Below are 23,895 nucleotides of genomic sequence, written 5' to 3'. Positions count from 1 at the left end.
CCATCATTTATCAGCAGTCCTGGCTATCGGGGGAGGTCCCAATCGACTGGCGGCTAGCAAACGTGACGCCCATCTACAAGAAGGGCCGGAGGGCAGACCCAGGAAACTACAGGCCTGTCAGTTTGACCTCAGTGCCAGGAAAGCTCATGGAGCAGATCCTCCTGAGAGTCATCATGCAGCACTTGAAGGGGAAGCAGGCAATCAGGCCCAGTCAGCATGGCTTTATGAAAGGCAGGTCATGCCTGACGAACCTGATCTCCTTCTATGACAGAGTGACGCGCTGGGTGGATGAGGGAAAGGCTGTGGATGTGGTCTACCTTGACTTCAGCAAGGCTTTTGACACTGTCTCCCACAGCATTCTCCTCAAGAAACTGGCTGCTCTTGGCTTGGACTGGCGCACGCTTCGTTGGGTTAGAAACTGGCTGGATAGCCGGGCCCAAAGAGTCGTGGTGAATGGAGCCAAGTCCAGTTGGAGGCCAGTCACTAGTGGCGTCCCCCAGGGCTCGGTGCTGGGGCCGGTCCTCTTTAATATCTTCATCGATGATCTGGACGAGGGCATCGAGTGCACCCTCAGTAAGTTCGCAGATGACACCAAGTTAGGTGCGTGTGTCGATCTGCTTGAGGGTAGGAAAGCTCTGCAGGAGGATCTGGATAGGCTGGACCGATGGGCTGAGGTCAACTGCATGAAGTTTAACAAGGCCAAGTGCCGGGTCCTGCACCTGGGGCGCAATAACCCCAAGCAGAGCTACAGGCTGGGAGAGGAATGGTTGGAAAGCTGCCAGGCAGAGAAGGACCTGGGAGTGATGGTGGACAGTCGGCTGAATATGAGCCAGCAGTGTGCTCAGGTGGCCAAGAAGGCCAACGGCATCCTGGCTTGTATCAGAAACAGTGTGACCAGCAGGGCTAGGGAGGTGATCGTCCCCCTGTACTCAGCTCTGGTGAGGCCGCACCTCGAGTACTGTGTTCAGTTTTGGGCCCCTCGCTACAAGAAGGACATCGAGGTGCTTGAGCGGGTGCAGAGAAGGGCGACGAAGCTGGTGAGGGGCCTGGAGAACAAGTCCTACGAGGAGCGGCTGAGGGAGCTGGGCTTGTTCAGCCTGGAGAAGAGGAGGCTCAGGGGCGACCTTATCGCTCTCTATGGGTACCTCAAGGGAGGCTGTAGCGAGGTGGGGGTTGGCCTGTTCTCCCACGTGCCTGGTGACAGGACGAGGGGGAATGGGTTTAAGTTGAGCCAGGGGAGTTTTAGGCTAGATGTTAGGAAGAACTTCTTCACTGAAAGGGTTGTGAGGCACTGGAACAGGCTGCCCAGGGAAGTGGTGGAGTCACCATCCTTGGAAGTCTTCAAAAGACGTTTAGATGTAGAGCTTAGGGATATGGTTTAGTGGAGGGCTGTTAGCGTTAGGTTGGAGGTTGGACTCGATGACCTTGAGGTCTCTTCCAACCTAGAAATTCTGTGATTCTGTGATTATTTTTGTTTTGTATTTTTGTAAGAGTGCAGTAGCTCAGGCTTATCCCCTGAAGGGAATAGCGTGACTCTTAATGGGAGGTAAAATTTTACAGAGCAAATCATTTATCTCTGCAGCCTTGAAGCTGAGCGGCCCAGCGTTGCCTAAGGCTCTGCACTGTGATTATTTTATGAACTCACAACTACAGCAATTCCTTCTGAACTGATCAAGGGTTGTTACCATTATACAAGGCATTAAGGGATTTTGCTGCATTTACCTATGTGAGTGATTTGTCCTACATTGTATAGCTGTCCCTCCCTGCTCCCTAGGGGTAGACTGCCATTTACTTGATACTTGTAATCTCTTATTTTTACAGAGATTTGTCCTATTCTCCTATGCCTTCCACAAAGCAATAATCTCTGCCTTCAGTGAGTAGCTGTACAGAATGACTGGAACAAATGTGATTGCTTCCTGGTTCATTCACGCCGCATGACATTTGATCTTGTTCTGTACAAGACTCTTCTGGGGGAAAAGTAATCCAAGGGGTTTTGTTTGCTCTGAAGTGACTTAAAGTGATGTTTGGAACCTAGATTTGTTCATTTTGTGTAGGAATAGGAATTTGCTTTGGTATTAACTCTCTCTATTATAGGCTGTATGAGAATGCTAGCTGGTTAGATCTGAGGCTTTGTAGCTCTGTAAGTGGGCTTGTTTACAGCACTTCTCCAGTGCAGTGTGATGTTGAACGTGTCTGCTACAGGTTATAGTTCTGTCTATTGAACTAGACTGGAAAGATAATATGAAAGATGTTATTGATGTCTTTGCAAGAACAATTTAAGACACACAAATTTTGTAACAGTCTAGAAGTTCAAAACATTGTACATGATCAGCCTTGTATATTTTAATAGCCCTTCTGTGCTACGTTCCCATCCCCAATCTGCTAGCCCTTAATTTCAGGGAAAGGGTGATGGTATGTACGTATACCCTGTTTGAAAACAAACAAGTTTTTCAGTTCCTATTCCAACTGTAAAATTAGTCATCCTTACTTTGGCTTTGTGTGTTTCAGGTGTAGAATCATTGCTGTAGGTTTTTCATGGTAGTGGAATTTTATGTGAATTTCCATACAAGTTTCTAAATCCATATTTCATATGTGGAAAACAGAACATGGATTATTGTAAAGTACCAATCTTGAAACTGCATTATATGCATTGGGAAGGGTTTTGAGAAAAGCCCATGTGTTCTGGTTAACAAAGAGTTACAAGTTTTAGAGTGTATATATATACATAATACACATATGTGTGTGTGTGTGTATTGTCTCTGTATATTGAGCTTTAGATGTTTTCTCCTCCCGCTCTGCACAAATTGAGTTTTCTGCCATTCCATTCCTGAACCTGCTGTTACTGGCAAGAACAATTTTAGGCTCCCTGAAGTGTTACAGTTTTTCTTGTAGCGCCTTCTGTAAATTGCAGCAGTTCAGGTTGACTAATAAGCATTTCAGGTAAGTATGTACTTGGGAGAGAAGACTGGACATGACACATTAATTTCCTTCTCAGTCCCGAACACAGTCATGTCCCCTCTGTACCTTCACATCTTATCTTTGAAGGGCTCTATTCCAAAGTGGTTTAACTGTTGAATGTTTGTTTTCTTTTTTTTTTTTGTTTCTTTCCCTCAGATTTGGAGGTATTGCTTGATTTACCTGAAAGGCCAATAATGGTAAAATATTGAATGCTTCTAACGTGTTAAGATGGGCAAAGGCTTGCCAGTAGCAGAGTTAATAGACCTAGAGTTTAAAATACTGCAGTGAAAATATTTCTTTAATCCTTAGTAAATAAAGCAAGGAAAAGGATCTAGACTGTGAGGAGAACTTGGCTAGAAATTTTCTGTATCATATCTTGATTTTTTGCTTGCTTGCATAATCTGCTGTAGATGAAACTGTCTGGGAGAGTTATGGAGACAAAAATCGGAATGGAGATGAGAAGTGCGGACAATGAGATAGGAGGTTACAGGTTCAGGATGCTAACCATAGCTGTTCAATCACAGAATGGTTTGGATTGAAGGGAGCTTAAAGCCCACCCAGCTCCAACCCCCTGCCGTGGGCAGGGACACCTCCCACCAGACCAGGCTGCCCAAAGCCCCATCCAGCCTGGCCTTGAACACCTCCAGGGACGGGGCATCCACAGGTTCTCTGGGCAACCTGTTCCAGTGCCTCACCACCCTCTGAGTGAAGAATTTCTTCTGAATATCTAATCTAAATCAGGCTTCTTTTAGTTTAAAACCATTACTCCTTGTCACTATACTCCCTGACAAAGAGTCTCTCTCCTGCTTTCCTGTGGGCCCCCTTTAGGTATGGGAAAGGCTGCTATAAGGTCTCCCCAGAGCCTTCTCATCTGCAGGCTGAACAACCCCAGCTCCCTCAACCTGTCCTCATAGGAGAGGTGTTCCAGCCTCTTGATCACCTTTGTGGTCCTCCTCTGGACTTGTCCTCTGACTGTATTCCATAGAAACACTATTTTTTTCTTTATTACTTGTTGCTGAGCAACATGGAAAATACTTGTTTGTGTATTCAAGAGGATTACATTGAATTCTTCTATGAACAGTGGAAACGTTTATGTTAAGATAGTATAGCACCAGTATGGACGATTTGTGCCTGTAGTTAAGTTGGAGAGTTTATCAACAACAGCTAGTTGTAGTGTCACCACTTTCTAATGGTTGTTGCATGTGAACAGCTATGCTTTCCTGCATTCTGTAGGTGTTAGTTAGCACGCAGATACATTTACTTCCTAGTTCTGAGTAAAATGAACTGAGACTGTGATTGAACAGAACTGATGAGGTATTGATCTGATTTCCTAGTTGGATTGACATGTTCACATCTATATACGAAACTTGATAAAAACATGTAATGTTTGTTTTTCTGAAAATACTTAGAAGTCCCTATTTTGACACAATTACCTCAAACTTCTTTTTTGGTGGAGTCTTTTTTTTTGAGTGCCCGAATTTATTTTTAATCTGGGATGGTCACAGAGAGATACTGAAGAGCACCAACAACTTTATTCTGCAAGTTGTTGAGAACAAAGACAAAATGGAAGTTATATTTATTAAAATCACATCTCAAGGAAAAAAAAAAAAAAAAGAAGTAAAAATTGGCATGCGTTAGTTCTAGCTCATGCCAGAAGCTTTTTCATTCTTGTTCAGAACTCCTTTACAGACTACATATATATTGCTTCCTCAGTATCAAAGAGATCTCATTTGGCCCCTTTTGGTTTGCTGAGAAAAAATGAAGTTTAGTTTATTCTTTCACCATGAAAAATAAGCTACCTCTGACAATCCTCCCATCCCTAAAAAGAAATAGCTTTCTTGGAGTTCTTTCAGCACCCTTCTTTTGAGGAAGAGCCATCATAACAGACTTAGAATGGAAAAATAATAGAAAAACGGTCCTTTTGAGCATTGCTGTTGTAATTTCATCATTGGTTTGTAGTTTGTATTCGTATGTAGTGTTGAGGAATTAAGAACCAAATGTAGAATACACAACAGTTGTTTTTTGTCAGTTCCCAATAGATGTGAGTAATACCTTTGCCAACTCTTCAGTGTGATGCTGCGCAGCACAGTGTCGTTACTATGTTTGGAATTCTAAATTTAGGATTTTCTTGGTCATGATACTCACATAGGCAGTTTGTGCTTGTCAGAATATCTTGAAGATTGCCATCTACTTACTATGAAGTTAGAGGACCATAGGGGAGAATTTTGTAATTTCCAAGGATACAGCATCTGTTACATGGCAACTGTAGTTACTGGCAAGTTTTATTTAAGCCATTTATTTATTAAGAGAACATAGACATTGATTTCTTATTTTGTGATTTTTTGTTTGTTTGTTTTATATACAGGTTGCTCAAGGAAGGAAATCACTGAACACTGGGAATGGCTTGAACAGAATTTGTTGCAAACTCTTTCTATCTTTGAAAATGAGAATGACATAAATACATTTGTCAGAGGAAAAATACAGGTAGCTATATTATTGTAAATATTGCTAATGATAGATGTGATTGTGGACGGAAGACTATTACAAGTTCTAAAGAAATTTGGCTTAGTATTTCCAAGGCTGCTCCATATTTTTGAAAGCTAAACCAGATTCCAAATAGCAACATGTTAGTAAGTATAAAGGAAATTGGCATTAGTGCACATTACTACAGCAGTACAATAAAAACAATATTATGTACAGGGCTGTGAGCATGAAAGCATTATAAAAATTAATCTCACTGTTGTTTCTGTCTTAAGTTTTCTGAGTAACTTTCATTGCAAAGCTTTGACTTCTTTTTATGTGTGTGTATTGTGTAATACCTTCTCTTCTGTGCAGTTAAATCCCTTAGCATTGGCATTTGTGGTAGTGTTGGGAGATGTTGATTGTTTTGGATTTACCAGTATATCTTTTCCTCCTTATAGGAGAGAAAATAGCTATGCTGATAAACGTACTTCATTCACACTAAGAACTGCATAAAAATAAGTAGTTTGGTAAAAGATTGATTGTAAGTAAAATCACTGTACTTAATTTTTGTGTATTTTTAAGCATTGGCCTTGTTAAATTCCTCTTTTATAATTTCAGGTAGTAGGTCAACTGTTTTAAGAATTCCATAGTTGGTAGTTTGTTTTACTACTTGATCAGGTATGAGGACTATAGATACTCATGGAAACAACTTATGCTAGAAGTCATTTGTGAAATGTAATCCTTTTAGGAAATCGTTACTTTTTAGACTTGTAGAATATTTTCATACTTTATAGAACATTAAAAATTTGTCCAACAAATGAATGATGGTTTGCTGTCTTGTATTACACTTTCCATGTAAATGGACCTATTTGAAGGCAAGCAGTATCTTTTCTTTTTATCTCTAACATAGAGGGCAATTAAAAAAAAAAAAAAAAAGGAAAATAAGTGAGTAGAGCAGAACTTCAATATATAGCACAGAAACAACTGTAGTCGTTTTCACTGGACTGCTGCCACTTCAGATTTGATTAAGATCTTCTGCACCTAGAAGTGTGAATGGTTTTCCATCCTGATGGTTATCCTAATCTAATATTTCTTTTCTTCTACTTTCTTCTGCTCAAGATCTAAAGGGGATTATTCATGAGGAAAAATATCAAATAACTTTTAAAACAGATTCTTTTTTCCGTCTTTTTAGAAAAAAAAAATCTAGTGAAATCCTATCCCCATCTCTTCAAGGAACATGTTTATGTGAAAGGGGAAAAGTTGACAAATCACAGGTGCTTTGAAGAGTAGTTAGGATTAGAGATAAATTTGTTAATTTTAAACAGGATTCTAGTAAAGCAGCTAAGTGGTTGATGTTTGATTACTTCTGGCATAGGCATGGTGGGAAGCAAGGTAATCAGAAGACAGCCTTGAATAAGGTAAATAACTATATAGGCAGAAGGATAAGTGAAATACTTTGACATCACAGTTAACTCTTGTGGCTTTTGCCCCTGACAGCGATGGTAATAAGGATATCTGGTACCCTATAGCACCTAACATGCTATGTACGTCTTTTCGCTACCTTCTAGGGCATCATTGCTGAGTACAACAAAATCAATGGCATCAAGGAGGATGATGATACAGAAAAATTTAAGGAAGCCATAGTGAAGTTTCACAAGCTATTTGGGATGCCAGAAGAGGAGAAACTAGTGAACTACTACTCCTGCAGTTACTGGAAGGGGAAAGTGCCCCGTCAGGGCTGGGTGTATCTCAGCATTAATCACCTTTGCTTTTATTCTTTCCTCATGGGAAGAGAAGGTAAGTTTTGCAGTGAAATGTCTGTGCATCTAAGAATTGTTAGGAAGTCTTCTGTAGTTTGTTGCTGTTAGCTTGTTGACCCACTTGGGATGTCATTGCTGTAATGTTTGAAATATTTTGATGTATAAAAATAAAACACTAGAGGATCCAGGTGATAAACTGTACAAATCTTTTAAACTTCAGCCAGTGTTTTGACAAATTGGAGGTGCACATAGGGGAAATACTTAGCTTCTTGCACAGAGGTTTGAACTTTTTTTAATACTGCGTTGTATCCTGATTGTTGTAGTATTGTTAGAAGGATTCCTAAATGCTTGTGGTTGTACGCTGTGACATGAAATAAAAACCTAATTCTCTCCCAAACATATTGAGTATGACATCTGTGCAATACTATAAAAGACAAATACCTATGAAACAACATTGGGCAGCATTTGCTTGAGCAGTCTGTGTAGTAGGAAAGTCTGAGTAAATGCCTAGACATTGGCGATATTAAATCTATCATCCTTGAACAGACTGATCTTATATACACAAACTCTTTCATGATTCTTGTCCTTGATTTTTTTAATGAAGTGGGATGCAATATTTTGATTAAATTAGGGCTTTTACAAAATACTTTTGTAAGTGATAAACAAACTGTGAAACAGTTAATTGTATTGTGGAGTAGTGAGAAGCCTGTCTGATGTGTTCAGACTACATTTCCTTGCTTTCTTAGGAAAGAGGATATCAGAGCATGAGCAAGTACTGTAACAGTGATAAGTTATGTTAGCCCAGCTAGCTTTGTAGTGCTTATGTGTGATATTCTGTACAGGACTAAATGGCATTTAAACTCTTATGTACTGTGTGTCAGGTGATCATAGTTTGTTTATACAAGCTGTGCCTATTTGTGCTGTCCTCCCAGCTTTTTAAGATGCAATAAAATTTGAGTTGAATCCATTTTATAGAAAATGGAAGATAAATGCTTTTGAATATGCTATTTTTTTCACTGAGTCTTTTTTGTTTGCTTCTGTTCAGCAAAGTTAGTTATCCGCTGGGTTGATATTACTCAACTTGAGAAGAATGCTACTTTGCTCTTCCCCGATATGATCAAAGTGAGCACAAGGTCCAGTGAACACTTTTTCTCAGTATTCCTTAATATCAATGAGACATTTAAACTAATGGAACAGCTTGCCAATATTGCTATGCGACAACTTTTGGACAATGAAGGGTTTGAACAAGACAGGTCATTACCCAAGCTAAAAAAGAAATCCCCCAAAAAAGTATCTGCACTGAAACGGTAGGTAGCACTGGCTCTTAGTAATTTCCTTCTTCTTATTCCTTTTACTTACAACATTTTGTTTAGAAGTTTTCTAATGTTGTTGCTACATAGTGTTATTCCAAAAAGAAATGATTGATTCTAGGTGATGACAAAAGGTGAGGAAGTATTTAGGTGTCATTAATTAGTCTCTTGTTGAAGTAGGAACAGAAAAATATGCAAATATGCAAAATGAGACACATTTGAGTCACATTCTCGCTTGTTCAGAAGCTTTTATGCATCTCTTGACACTGGCTGCATTAGCTACCTGTTGTAAGGCTTCTTTAAGAAACATGCCTAACATTCATACTTGGCCCTATAACTGCAATTAAAAAATTACTCTAGATGATGAATTCCATCTAGAACTTATTTAAAGTAGTCAAGCTACAAGCAATGAAATGAATTTCTAGGGCATGAAATATAGTCTGGAATCTACTTCTTTCTATGGATATCATACTGCAATTTAATAGTTTCTTGTTAATTTTTTCATTGTATGGTTCACTAACATGATCAGCATATAACAGGCTGTAGTCAGATTTTGTCAATAGTTCTCATTACTTGGTGATATCTGACATGCATTTGATCACTTTGGTTTGTCTAATGTTTTGTAGTACAGACCCATTGCTGTTCAGTGTTCTGCACTGATTGCATTAGCATGACTAAATCTTGAAATTAGTAACAGACTCTAGCCCTAAGGATTCCATTGTGTTCATAAATCCACATCAAAGAAACATTTTTTTTTTTGCATAATATTATGTGATCTCTTGAATTTTTTTTTTATAATCGTAAAATCATTTAGGTTGGACAAGACTCTTAAGAACATCAAGTCTAACCATACACCTAACACTCCAAATCTACTGCTAGATCATTTCCCTAAACAGCACATCCACAAGTCTCCTAAATACCTCCATGGATGGCAACTCCGGTCTACCAGGGCAGCCCGTTCCAATTCATAACCTGCCTTTCCATGAATAAATTCTTACTGATATCCGGTCTAAACCTCCCCTGGCGCAACTTAAGGCCATTGCCTTGCATCCTATTGCTGGATTCACTGTGTGCACTTGCAGAAAATAGGACCAAACGCCAAAAAATCACCTGGTCTGTTCCCTCAGAGAATTCAGGGTCATTGTATCCAAGTCATTTGTGGCAGATATTTTTTTCATGTAGTCTTAAAATCTTCCAGCAGGGGAGATTATACATCCTTTACAAACAATTTCTACCATGTATTGTATGCTCAGTGTTTAACCGACTTGTATGTTGTAGGTAACTTGCAATGGCTTGTATAAAAATACACCTTAAGATGTATTATGTACAGCTGCCTTAAAACAGAAGGCAGCTTTTTGTGGTGTGTTTTTTGTTGTGTGTGGTTGTTTTTTTTAGGGATCTTGATGCCAGAGCAAAGAGTGAGAGATACCGTGCATTGTTTCGACTTCCCAAAGATGAGAAATTAGATGGACATACAGACTGTACTCTGTGGACTCCATTCAACAAAATGCATATTTTGGGTCAGATGTTTGTTTCTACAAACTACATTTGCTTTACTAGTAAAGAAGAGAACTTGTGCAGCCTTATTATCCCTCTTCGAGAGGTAAATACTTGTATATGTAGACTGATAAGGCAAAAAATAAAGCAATACTGTATTGGAAATTTCATCCTAGTTTTTTTCCCCATACTTCTTTCTCTCACATCATTTGTTATTTATGTTTCTATGGTATATTTTTTGTGTCTCGTAGAGAGGGACAATAAGACTTCCTAGATAGATGAGTGGAACTTCTATTAAAGAATCGATCAGATAAAATTTGCTTCTGTCAAATGTAAAGACTTATAATACTAATGAATTGTATTGTCTCTTCATGCAGACAAACTTGCAGTCATTTCTTCCTGTATATGGAAAATATTTGCCAGCATTTAAGAAATGCTTTTGTGCTGCCCTTTTAAAAATTGTTTGCTTAAAATACGTGTTCAGTAAAAATAATTAAAGTTTGAGGCAACAAAATGAGATGTACTGGGGAGATTTTGTATGATTGATTTGCTTTGTGGTTTGATGGAAAAATGCGTAAAGTCTTGGGAATAATTGCAGAGCTCATGTAAACGAGGACAGTTCAGTTTATCTGAAGAACCATGGCATATTTAAAACACTTTTTTTCCATATGTCATTAGGAGTAAAAACAAATAGTATTTGTTTGGAAACCTTGAAGTACAGCTTCTCCAAGGTGTGTTGCAGTGACCTTGGTTACTTGAGGGGAGACACTTAGTTATGATTGTGCTATTTGTCTGGAATTCCAAGGGAGCAACAGTCCTTTGAGTGTTAGAGAAGGGGAATAAGGTCTGCATTTAACTGGACCTCTTTCCCTGGATACAAATTCAAGAACTATTTTTGATAATCATGCTATTTTTGATAATCACAGCTGCAGTAGCATGGGGTTCAAAGCTTTAATAAATAATTGAAGGAATAAGTGTTTTTCTTCTGAACGGGTAAAGTCTCAGCACCAGCAAGGAGAATGGTAACGCGCAGAATAATGCCAGCTATTGGAACAACAGAGCAGTACCGTTAATAGTTAAAAGGGGAGCTTTCTATTTAATTAAAGCATTGGTTCAGACCCTAATTCCAGTGTTCTGGAACATCCTGGAGATGTTTTGACAGATGAGGCAATAACAAAGCATTGATTAAGAAATTATGATTGGAAAAGATTTTTCAGCAGCTGCCTGCACTATTCACTGCTCCTAGTACGTGAGTACGTGCAGGCTCCAAGATCAGCACTTCAGATACTTGTGTGTCTCTACTTGAATAGGCAATAAGCAGTTTTCAGCTCTCGTTATAGCAGAGCATGCTTGCCATAATGCTTGTCCCATGCCTCTTTAAATTCTTCTTTTTGTGCCGATTATGCTCAAACAGTTTTAAAGTGAAATAGAAAAACAGCATAGGAACACTCTTTAACTAATTGTGCTGTTGGTGAAGGTCCTTAAAGTCCATGAAGAACTAACGTATTTGCAGTTAAGAGAAAAATAAATGGAAGTTGACAGGACAGAAAAGTGATTTAGGACCTGAGCTTTTCATTGAGGTCTTTAAATTATATCTTCACAGGAAATGTGTGAAAAACAGTTATCTTATCCTTTTAGCTAGAGAAATGTGAATATTACCCCACTAATGTCTCACCATTGATCCCTACTTTAAATTAAAAAAAAAAAGTCAGAAGAAAAGATACTTCGGGTAAGCCGAAATGTGCCCTCTTCTATTCTAAAGGCAGTAAGACAGTTATTGTTGCCTGGGAAATTGTTTAAAGCCATAGAAGTTAAAAGTGCTTTGAATTATGCCTTGTTTTCTTCAAAGTATGAACTGCACAAACTGGATTAATTTGTTTTTAAGGCTAATAATTGGTAATGCTTAGAACACACAGCTGTTACAGAATTTGTTCATAGTGTATGATTCTTCCCTGAGATTTCTTGGTGTAAACGCTTTACTAAACGTTCAGGGAACTTGTGCCCTGTATTTGGTAGATTGCAATGTGAGTACTATTTACAGGCTGGAGTTCACTTAGATTAGCGACCAGACCGCTAACAACTGAAGGTCAAACAGGAACCTTCACGTCACAGATTGGATGCCTTCCTTTGTAAGGAAAGGTATGGGGTTAGTTTCCCTTCGTTGCAGGTTTCTATGTGAGTTCCCTTAGTTGCAGGTTTCTATGTGTCATGAAAATGGAGTTGCAGTAACAGTTGTTATTAGAGTATGCAGCTATAACATAGTAGAACAGGAGTGTTACTTTAAAAAAAAAATACATATATATTCACATATGTTAGCAATTAAAAGTAAGCAAGTAAGTTTACTTTGAAAACAAAGCCTGAGGAAAATAGACTAAGCAGTGCAAAGGAGTTTTGCTGGAGAATGTGTAGAAGCCAGTTGTATGGGGATGACAGTCTTCATCCTCAGATTTGTCAGCAGTTGAATCCATACCCTGCTTCCCAGTAGAGGAATGTTCATGCTCAGTTGATATAGGAGAGGAAGGGACAAGAGTTTATTGTACTTAGTTTCTTAAATCAAGCAACTTGCTTAAAAATCTTAAGCTGTAGCTAACTGTTTCTTCCTAGGTGACAATAGTGGAAAAAGCAGACAGCTCCAGTGTGTTGCCCAGCCCGTTATCAATCAGCACTAAAAACAGAATGACATTCCTGTTTGCCAACCTGAAAGACCGAGACTTTCTTGTACAGAGGATCTCAGATTTTCTGCAGCAAACAACTTCAAAAATATACTTGGAAAAAAATATTTCTGGAAGTTGTATGAGCTCTGATGATGAGGTATGTGGAGGGGAACAGGAATCGTTTTCTAAAAGGGAGTTTCAATTGGTGTGATAAGACAGAAGACAAAAACCTTTAAGTGCTATACCATTGTACAGAGAAATTCTTGTACTTTGTACTGCTGTTAGCTTTCCCTAAGCTGTACAGTTAAAATGTTATGACTAGAATGTCTTTTTCATGTTAGAATCACTGTTGAAGTGGAAGAGCTACTTTAACTCCTGCTGCCACATTCTAACATCAAAGTGTATCTTTTTTGAAAAATAGCATGGTTAACTATCTGGTTAGTTGAATAATACTGTTTAATAATACTTACCCAAGTCAAAATATAATTGTACAATTTTAGTATTTAAAAAACAACACAAAACAAAATACAGTTAATATAAAGCTATTTTAATGCAAGTCAAACTGCTGAATTGGATACTTTGATTTTTCAGAGAAAGATGCATGAGATCATAAATACACTGTTCCTGAACTTCAGAACATTTGAACTAAAATCAATCTTCTTCTGGACAACCGGTGGTCCTGTTCTGAAATTCTTTCCTATTTACCTATGCAAAGTAAATAGTTTATAAAGTTGTGGTTAGATGAATGTTTCTCAGACACTCTGAATATCAAGGCTTCTGTTTGAATTCTTAGGTTTTATGTGTAAATTTAGGTGCTTCATATCACAGCCTCATCAGATCTGTTTAACCCAGCAAAGTTTAGCAGTTCAGGTCTTGAAACAGACAAGGTTTTTGTGCTGTATCATTTTGATTTTATGTAGGTAGACCTCATGTTCCAACTCTGTACTAAACCATACCTTAGTATTGCAATGAATAGCCCTACCCTGCTGGCCAGATAAATCTGAAAAGTCAGTTTTTGACTTGCTTTATTGGTGGTAAGGTAATAATCTGTGTGTTGTAGTTGCATTCCAGGGCACATATGCATGTATGCATAATGCTGAAACTTCTTGCCTTTTCCCTAAGTGGAACTTCTTTCTCTACCTGCGGAATTACAAGCACAAATTAATAATTGCAATCATTATTACAGTTAGTAACATGACTACATATGTAGACAAGCATGACTGCCAATTTCAATTTTAGGCAGGTAATGTGAATTGCTGTATGAGATCTTGACTGTAGTAAAAGTTTTCAAAGCTGTTTGAGAAGTTAGAGTCCTTTTTCTCCAAAATATATTTCTTCCAAATCACAGTCTGACAGTGTTCAACTCAAATTTTTTTTCAAGTGAGGAGAGCAAAATAATTGAGGAAACTGCAATTAGTTTTATTATTTTATACCGGTTTAAATTATGCTTTGTTCTTACTCTGATTGTATGTGAGTGACTTAATTTGTTCAGTCTGAGTTAGCTGTTAGCATACAGAAACTTTGAAGAGAAAAAGAAAGGAAAGGAAAGAAAGGAAAAAGTCCAGACTGATTCAACTCTGTGCCTGTGTTGCTCATGACTGATTTCTGCAGGTGTTTACAAGATCAAATAGCATCATTTCTGCCAGCACACATAAAAGCCTCAGCTCTGAGTCGGAAGGGGAGCGACAGTTCAATCTCAATGGCAATGGCATTCCAACAGCAACTCAAGCTTTAATGACTATGTATCGGCGGAGGTCACCTGAGGAGTTCAACCCCAAGCTGGTAAAATATGTCTGAGTGCTGTACTGACTGAAAAAAGTTGTTAAATTATGTGATCTTTAAAATGCATCCTTTTGACCCAGCAGAGTTTCAGTCTGCCACAGACCTGTCTCTACAAGCGGCAATCTTTTTTTTAAAAACAAAACATTTCACATGTGAGAGTTTGTATGCCTGTTCTCAAGTACCACTGCTCTAATAGTATTATTTTAACAGTTAGAATACTGGAATAGAAATTAAGAAATGGGAGGAGGCAACCCATTAAGAAGGGAATTGGACTGTAGCCATGTTATTTCTTGCTCCCTTGGAAAGTTAGAACATTACAGGCTTTTAGCACTTCTCTTTCAAACACTATTAAAAATGCTAAGCCCCATCTTTATGCATGTCTTTCATTGCTGTTAGGCTAAAGAGTTTTTGAAAGAACAAGCCTGGAAGATTCACTTTGCTGAATATGGCCAAGGAGTCTGTATGTATCGTACCGAGAAGACGAGAGACCTTGTGCTGAAAGGCATTCCAGAAAGCATGAGAGGGGAACTTTGGCTTCTGTTTTCAGGTAAGTATTAATTCAGAACATGACTGTGGGATATAAGCAAAAGCATGAGGGGAGAGAGGATTTCAGAAGTATTTAAGGGTGTAGTTAATAAGCATACAAAAATATTTGGAGCAAGTAAGGCTGTGTGTTAACAGGCACAAGACCAGTTTAGACAAGTTCTGTCTAGATGAGAAGACATCCTTTCTCAAACAAAGCTCAGATAACTAGGGAAGAATATAAAAAAGCAGAGTGTATACTCTGTTACCAGAAGTCAGCAGTGTAGGGGCTTCTAGATGTTCAAAAACTACCAGCAAGCCTACTTTGCATTTGTTTAATCGTTTCCAGTTAGTCTTTCGGCTTTCACAATAAGGTCTTGCAGGGAATTCCAAAATTTAAGCATGTTGCTGTGCTCCCAGTATATGAAAAATAGTGAGAAAATATTTTCTGTCCATCCATCTTTTCTATGCTGTTGAAGAATCTCTACGTCTGTGTCCCCTTAGGCCTTTTTTCAAAGCTGAAGGATTTTATTCATTGTGTTACAACTTAAATGGAAATCAGGCCATACCACAGGTTTTCTTCTTACCTTTCTGCTTCCTGTATGCTTTCTCTAGCTCCATCCCTTCATGAGATAGTTACCACAGCTACCTACAACACTAAAGATATGAGCACACCAAGGACTTTATATGATGTCATAAGGAGACTTTTTGTTTTGTTTTCCATTTCGTTGCTAAAAATGTTTGATCTTAAGTCATCTTTTTGCTGCTTGGCATTAAACAGATGTTTTCAGACAATATACACAAGATGCACAGATCTGTCCTGCATCTGGCTAATAATTTGGACTAGTTTTCATGGTATAGTTCTAATCAGTCTTTTTCAATGTGCGTTACTGTGTGCTGGCACTTGATTTCTTTTGTTGCTGAGACTGTCATTTCCAGGTAAGTTGTGAAGTCGCCAGTGAAATCTCTTAGCAACCCTGTGAGTGTGTGATAAGTAACCCTAAAACAGACTAAGTGCCATGCCCAAGATGACAAAGACATTTTCAGAAGAAGGAACAGACCTCAAGAGTTCCTATCTCTCGCTTTTGGCTGAGATACTGTACTTTCTGCAACCAAACATAATCTACTCCCTCCTCAGGGCAAGTAGCTTTCTCAGATGCATGTTCTGAGTTATTTAGGATAATCAAACCCACAGCCAGATGCAGAGGAAGCTCATGATACCATGTGATTGCACAGCTTTTTTTTTTTTTTCATGCCTCCTCTTTCATCCTGGATGAAGAAGAGAGGCTTTATTTTTTTATTATTATTATTTTTCAAAACCTTAATATAAAATCTCTCTAGAGGAGAAGGCAAGATCATTTAAGCATTATACTCTTTTAAAAAAAAAACACATTTACAAAACTAATGTTTCACATTTGTTTCTAAGTGTGTATTGGATTTTAAAACTGATGTTTGAGATGAAAGGAGAGCAGAAGATAATCATGTTGAGATATTGTATCTGCTAAGCCTTTCTTTTTCTTGTGGTTTTAATACCATTCTCCCACTCCCAGGAGCCATTAATGAAATGGCCACTCATCCTGGCTATTATGAGGACCTAGTGGAGAGATCGATGGGGAAGTATAACCTTGCTACAGAAGAGATAGAGAGGGATCTGCATCGCTCCCTCCCAGAACACCCTGCTTTCCAGAATGAGATGGGTATTGCTGCTCTAAGGAGAGTGTTGACAGCTTATGCTTTTAGAAATCCAAACATAGGATATTGTCAGGTAATTGAAATACCTTGGCACTCTTTCAATTGCTGGAATTCCAGTTCTTTCTTCTTATTCCTGCTTCTTCAGCTGTGCACATTTGGGTATCTGGCCATGTAAGTACACTGATACTGGTATAATGCTGTGAAGAGAAGCCTCAGCACTGCAGAATTACAGTAGTGCTGAGGACAGAGGGATTTGACACAAGGGCCTATTCTAACATAAGTATTAGCAGTACATGGAGAGATGTGCATAGTATTCTGTAGGTATATTTTCTGCCTCTAAATCTAGAAGCTGGGCAGAAGATAACTACAGAACTGTCCTGAAGTGCATCTACAGAAAAAAAAAGATCTGCAAAGGAAGGGTTCTTCAAGAACTCCGTTAAGCAGAAGGAAAAGGAAAAAAAAAAATCTAATTGCTCAGCCTTAAGTTTTGGCCTTCTTATTGAATTATATTAGTTATAACAACCCTCCAAAACCTCCTCTACTTTTTTCAATGATGCAGTTCAATCAGGCAAAACAAAACAAATGTAAAACAACACTCTAGAGCATATCAGTGTACGTTGCAACCATATACTGGTACAGTTAATGCTGAACAGTACATCATTTTAGAGTTTTTATGCCTGTGATGCAAGTCAAGTTTCCAGTCCCAAATCACTCTTTCAGTAGTCACCTGGGCCCATTTTTTGCCTTTTTTTTCTTCAAAATTTACCTGTTTTTGTATAAAGGAAACTTGAATTCATAAGTGTTAAGAAGCCTACCTAACGTCTGACTGTTAATACTGCCAGATGCAATATGAGTAAGTGGAAGTATAAGCAATTCTTACAGACACCATCATAAATTATTTAATAGCAAATATAACACTAATACAATACAATACCCTTTTTTTTAAAGGTTGCTTAAGAGAGGATCAGTAGAAAGACACTGTTTCTAGTTCCTAAACCTGCCATGGTAATTGTTAAGAGCCTTGAGACCTGGTCCATGGCATTGAGAATACTGATTCATGGTTACAGTGAGAATTTAGGCACTGAAGTGTTTCATACACGGTAGACAAGATAAAAGGAAGTAAGACTTTGACAAAGTTGTAATGTTGTTCTGAATCTAAGTTTGTGTTTCAAAATAGGTAGTGATCAAACTGGAGTCTTAAAATGTTAATGAGTCAGGATCTGAAATGAGACAAACTGAGAAGAAAATGGTACTGAAATACTTCGATTTCATCAGGCTAGCAGAAGTCTGAGCAAACAATTCAGAGGTCATTGTACGATGTTGTGATATTGGAAATGGAGGGAAACGTCTAGAAAAAACTGTCAGATGAACAGTTGAACGTGGAGAGTGAGCAACAAGAGACTTATGTTTCACTACGCTGTGTTTGTTTGTGACTGACACTATTCACAGACAGTTGTCTCAGTTCGTAGTTCCGTAGTTTTTGTGTACTTTGCACTGGCAGAAAGCATAGGGAGTGCAAACTACCTCTGCGAGTTCAGTGGTCATCATCAGTGCTCTAGTAGGCATTTTGTCAGTATTGGACTCAGATTCCCTAGGAGCACCAATTGGCAGAATATCAGTAGCAGTGAAACTGGATGCTTGCAGACCTCAGTAGGGCCCTAATTACACAAACAAATCTTGTGTGGTTGTTATTTGTTTTTGTTATTTTTTAAAACTAATTTTTGTGGTTTATTTAATGCTTTCTCAAGCTGTTCTGTGAGCACTGGGAAAAGTTGGGGGTCTGCAAGGGGATATTTAGCTAATTTCCTAACTACAGTAAGCACTTATTTTCCCACTTAACTGTGTTAGATATTGAAGAAATGGGTCTAGCAAATTGTATTTCTTTCCTTTTAGGCTATGAATATTGTCACTTCAGTACTTCTCCTTTATGCAAAGGAAGAGGAAGCTTTCTGGTTGCTGGTGGCTTTGTGTGAACGTATGCTACCTGACTACTACAACACAAGAGTTGTTGGTATGTTATGAAGAAATCTTCTAAAATGGCAGTACAGAATTACCTGAGTTGATACTTCTCCTATTGAAACAAATGTTTATGTAGATCCATTTGTGGCATAGAAACAATTGTGAACACTCATGGTAAAGCAGCATGCTCAGCGAGGATAGAAGCAATTTCCTAAACAGATACTGTGATAGTTAAATTTTTCACCTACTTAGGATTAGATGCAATTCTAAAATGGGCTTAAGCAGGGTAAATCCAAAAGAGATGAGAGGCTAAAATTGGACTTCTAGATGATCCAGGTATCTAGCTAAGGTGGAAACAGGAGCTTTGACGAGTTACAGTAGAAACCTTTGTGTCTGTTCACATCTGATTCAAAAGAGCTACAGTACCTGAAAGCTGTTGTTTGTCAGATAGCAGATTCCTTGTGTATGTGAAAGTAGAAGGTTTTTTTTACTGTAGCTTACCAGTGTTTGAGATATTCATACAGTTTTAGAAATTACTCTTCTTGGTCTGCTTAAGATACTGATGTTATGGCTTAGATATGTTTCACAGAGGGTTCTTTTTTAAGAATAAATCCATACCCTCACAGGCACATCACTTTGGCTGCGTCGAATAGGTATTGCTGAAAAGTATTATTCTGTTGGCAGTATTAAATACTGAGCCATAATATGCTCTAGGACCTATAGAAATTATATTTGACAATTTGTTGGCTCTTAGTAAGTGTGTAATTAAAACAACAAAAAACTTACTACAGTTCAATTTGTATGTACAGCTTAATAGTGAAGTAGAATTTGATACTTAACCTGAAAGCAAGAAATTCATATAAGAATCATGTAGAATATTCTTTTTTGTATCTAGAGATGGGGAAAAAGATACATTTTTTCCTCTAAATGACGTGGTGTTCAGTTGTTCCCAAATTGATGGACATTTAACCTTTTTTTTTTTCAACAGGAGCATTGGTGGATCAGGGTGTCTTTGAAGAGTTGGCTCGTGACTATGTTCCACAGCTTTATGACTGCATGCAGGACTTGGGTGTAATATCCACTATTTCCCTGTCCTGGTTCCTCACTCTTTTTCTCAGCGTAATGCCATTTGAGAGTGCTGTGGTGGTTGTGGATTGTTTCTTCTGTGAAGGAATAAAGGTGATATTTCAGTTGGCACTCGCTGTCCTCGATGCTAATGTAGATAAGCTGCTCAACTGTAAAGATGATGGAGAAGCCATGACAGTTTTGGGAAGGTATATATTACAGAAAATAAAGTTTCTTCTTTTTTTTTTTTTTTCACTTGCTTTTCTGATTTGTGTTCAGCTACATTGAAATACTCAAACCAGTGCACTAAATATAAATCTTTCACGTGCTTGAAGTCCTTTTCCACCCATATTCAGTGCTCTTCACATCATCTTAAAATAATGTTTAGTGACCAATAGAATAAATTCTTCTGTCAAGATGTTCAAATAAACTTCCCAAACCTAGTTATAGAAACTTATTTTGGTTGATTACATAGTTTTTATTACATCATATTTTACTTGCTATCACATAAATGCTGCTAAGAAAAAGGCTTGCTCTCAAGGGAAATTGTTTTGAGAATGAACTAAACAGAACTCAGACACGTTAGGTAGGCATAAATGCATTTTGGTGAAACAGGAGGCCAATACACAGGCTTGGTTGAGTCATTTAATATGACCTGCTACTGCTGTAGGTAACCTCCAATTTCTTGACATGCACTGATGTCAAAAGTCATGTAAATTCATTCAATTTACACGATGGTTTTTACATTTAATTGATAGGTCACCTGTATTCTACTAGCCCTCAGAAGGGAAGGAGTACAAATGAATCTTGGTTTTCTCATTTAATTTTCTTTTTCTCACCAGGTATTTGGACAGCGTAACTAATAAGGACAGCACTCTTCCACCCATTCCTCACCTTCACTCATTGCTCAGTGATGATGTAGAGCCTTATCCCGAGGTGGATATCTTCAGACTAATCCGATCTTCCTATGAGGTAGGATAGGATTTCTCAAGGGAACTTGCCAACCTGCAATAGTTCTGCTTTATAGAGGATTTTTGGTTCTTTGTAGTTTGGCTTTGCTTGGAATTGGAAGGACGTGAAAGAAGTATTCATCTCAGAAGGCCAAAATAGGCTGGGGAGTTAGTCTTTTTTTTTCTTTTAACTTTTCCAGCCGTCTTGCATAGAAGCATACTGCATCACAGGAGAGCAGCTTCTGACCAAAAAGTAACTTACAAACAGAAGGCTGAACTTGTAATTCACAAACTGTTAATTTTATTATAAGTTTTTTCATGCCTTTCCCAACTGGAATGTTAGTGAAATCAGTGGGACTTCACGAGACCTTGCCATTATCAGTGGAACTTTGTTCTTTTTAAGTTTTCAGCTAGTGCTGATTGGTGATAATAGAGAAGTTAGTGACCCAGTGTCACAAAGATAAAGTATTTTCAAGTGAAATGAGCTGGTAATAACTAATACCTGTAAAGCACAGAAGAAAGCCTACAAAAAAACTAAAACTTGTAAATGAGTTTCATTGGCCTTAAATTTAAAAAAAAAAAAAAAAAATCAATTAAAATATCCCTGATGATTACACTGATGTTGTTTTTTATTAAAAAAAAAAAAAAAAAAAAAAAACTTCAAGGAGTAATTCTTAATTTCCTTTTTTCCTTTCCTGTATTGACATACAGACTTACCTACATCTTGAGCTGAAAATACTAGTTATGTGTTAACAATATGACAAATGTTTCAGAAGCACTTCCTATGCCCCAGTTTGTCGTTCAGCATAGAATATACTGAGGAACGTTTGACTCTTGAGACAAGAATATAAGTAACAAATACATTCTACTATGCCCGTGATTTCTTTATTTATTGAAAATATTTTTTGTAAGAGATCCTGTATGTTTTCTTTGAGTTTGGTAATCAATTCAGGAGCCTGGTATTGTGATAATTACCGTAGAAGTGACTGAAATAATGCAAAATCACTGCAGAGTTAGAAGCCTGTGCATTGTTCGCTAATTGTCAATGGACTGTAAATTTGGATTTTCAGAGTTGTCATGTGCTTAATTCCTTTTATTCCTCCAAGCCAGAGAATTCTCCCTGATTACTGGAATAGATGTGATTTCAGGGGCAAAAAAAACCTCTTTTCAAGGTTTTGTGACCTCTGTGGTACTTGATGTTCTTGGATGTTTATCTAGATTACGTTTTTTCAGAAGACTTGTTTATGTGCTTGGAATATTTTTTAAAATAAAAAATCTTTTTACTCCTAAGGTACATGATAAAGGTGCAAGTAGCATCACAACTTCAGTGCTAACTTGGCCATACAAGAATGTGCTAGATGCAATTGAATTGGCAATATAAATCCATCTTGCCACACCCCCTCTTAGTTTTACAGGTAGCATTACTGATTTTGGTGCTCTTCTGTGCATTTCTAAGTGTGTTACAGGTGTTTTTCGGTGGCAAAAAAACTTATAATTCATAAAAAGAAATGTTAGACAGTAGCTATTTCTCTGCATATGAGAGCATGGAATGTTATTCCCAGTAGGCTTTTGTCTAGGATGCTTCTGTAGTGTATGTAGGAGCTCCCTGAGACTTGGAAGGGGAGCATTGTGGGGGCAGGGGGGAAACCTGAAACTAAGACTTAGGCACTTTTGAGAATCTTCTTCCTAATGGAAGTTGCATTCCTATTGCTTAGTTTCAGATACTTAGGAAAGTAAGGACTGCTATACTGTCCTGTAATAGCTGTTACAGATCCAGTTAGTCTGAATATCTTCTTTGTGTTGTGGCAAATAAAAGATGTTCCAGGGTAAGCTGAAATAAAACCCTTCAGAAGGAGTTATGAAATGATTTGTTCACAGCGATTTGCCATGGAAATTTCTAACTACTGAGATTGAAATGTGAGGATTTATAATTTAATAATGTACTTTCAAAATAAAATAAGGTATTTGGGAAAAATTTGTCTAGTGACAAATTTATGAAGTTTTCATAACTTCATCATGTGTTAGAAAACAGAAATAGCTTAGTGCCTTAGCAGCAGTTTGAACTGTACCACTTACGATCCTTCACAAAATTAAATTCATATATTGAATACATCAAAGTAAAGCCTAGTACTGATACCCAAGCCATTCTGTCCTCCTTTTCTTTTTCTTTTTGTCTTAAGAAATTTGGAAGTATCCGAGCAGATTTGATTGAACAAATGAGATTCAAACAAAGACTGAAAGTTATTCAAACCCTTGAAGATACTACAAAGCGCAATGTGGTAAGTACAGAAGTAACACTCTTGACAAAGATTAAGATCTGTCAGTTTCTGAAATGAAATTAGCTTTTCATGATACATGGGTTTCAAATCTCTATCTGTTAATGTTATGTTTTAAAAGGTACGAACTATTGTGACGGAGACTTCTTTTACTATTGATGAATTGGAGGAACTGTATGCACTTTTCAAGGTAAAGCTGAAGTGACCCTATGCTTGCAGGAAAAGCAAATGTTTAAACCTGATATGGGATTGGGTATTTTAGGTTTCTCAAGGCCAGGCTGAGGGTGTGAGTTACCGTCAGATATCTTAATACAAACTTGAGTTAGCTGCTAAATTGCTGAATATACAAAACAAAACAAAACAAAAACAGGTTTTAAAAGCTCAGGAAAGAAGTAATGCACTAAGTGATTTGTCTGAGGGGGGAAAAAAAAGAATATGCTGATGTAAACTGATATTACAAAAAAGTGAATATAGAGGTTTTTGATCAGTTTTTAGAAACTTATGTATGTCTCTCTATGCCTAAGTTTTAGAATTGATCATGGAAACATTTTATTCTATTACTGATACTTTCATGTCACACTAGCTGATTTTTGTCATTGTTAATGCTTTAACGTATTGTATGGAGATATAGTGGCACGTAGTGATATCTTAGTAATTGGTTGTACATACTGGTTTACATATTCTCTGGAAGTAAAGATTTCATGAGACTTCCCCTCTTCCTGACTTTGTGTGGTGAGGTTGAAAGGGGTGACTGAGCATGACGTGCCTGTGTATATGCATAAGTCACAGTTGTTTACTGCTCAGTTCAGAACAGGTATTTCACGTTTCATCCATATGTGAAGCAGAAAAACTTTTATCTTTTTTCCTTTTTTTTTTTTTTTTTGTAGAGGGAAGTGACTTTGTGCTGGTTAGAAGAGAAATCTCTTTTTGCAGAAATGCAAGGGCTATGTAGATGGAAATAATCTGCTAGTCTTGTGTTAAGAGGGTGCATGTAAGAGATTTGTTCT

The 23,895-nt window shown here is 37.7% G+C and overlaps 1 protein-coding gene across 6 annotated transcripts in view; it reads left to right on the top strand.

Moving 5' to 3' along the window:
- The window catches only part of TBC1D9 (TBC1 domain family member 9), a 72,851-nt gene that overhangs the window by 37,725 nt on the left and 11,231 nt on the right, over positions 1–23,895 (top strand). For all 6 annotated transcript variants that reach the window (XM_084516861.1, XM_084516862.1, XM_084516860.1 and 3 more), the window contains exons 3-15: positions 5,324–5,442; positions 6,990–7,218; positions 8,227–8,488; positions 9,887–10,094; positions 12,593–12,799; positions 14,254–14,424; positions 14,821–14,971; positions 16,497–16,711; positions 18,532–18,649; positions 19,586–19,871; positions 20,505–20,634; positions 22,793–22,891; positions 23,010–23,078. In XM_084516861.1, the coding sequence (XP_084372987.1) occupies positions 7,089–7,218; positions 8,227–8,488; positions 9,887–10,094; positions 12,593–12,799; positions 14,254–14,424; positions 14,821–14,971; positions 16,497–16,711; positions 18,532–18,649; positions 19,586–19,871; positions 20,505–20,634; positions 22,793–22,891; positions 23,010–23,078 (2,046 nt within the window). In that variant the 5' untranslated portion in view covers positions 5,324–5,442; positions 6,990–7,088. The remainder of the gene's footprint in view (positions 1–5,323; positions 5,443–6,989; positions 7,219–8,226; positions 8,489–9,886; positions 10,095–12,592; positions 12,800–14,253; positions 14,425–14,820; positions 14,972–16,496; positions 16,712–18,531; positions 18,650–19,585; positions 19,872–20,504; positions 20,635–22,792; positions 22,892–23,009; positions 23,079–23,895) is intronic.

This window comes from Aythya ferina (assembly GCF_964211825.1).
Source record: "Aythya ferina genome assembly, chromosome: 4".
In the NCBI taxonomy this organism is placed as follows: domain Eukaryota; kingdom Metazoa; phylum Chordata; class Aves; order Anseriformes; family Anatidae; genus Aythya; species Aythya ferina.
Note: the sequence above shows the minus strand (reverse complement) of the source record. Positions and strands in the feature narration are given on the sequence as shown.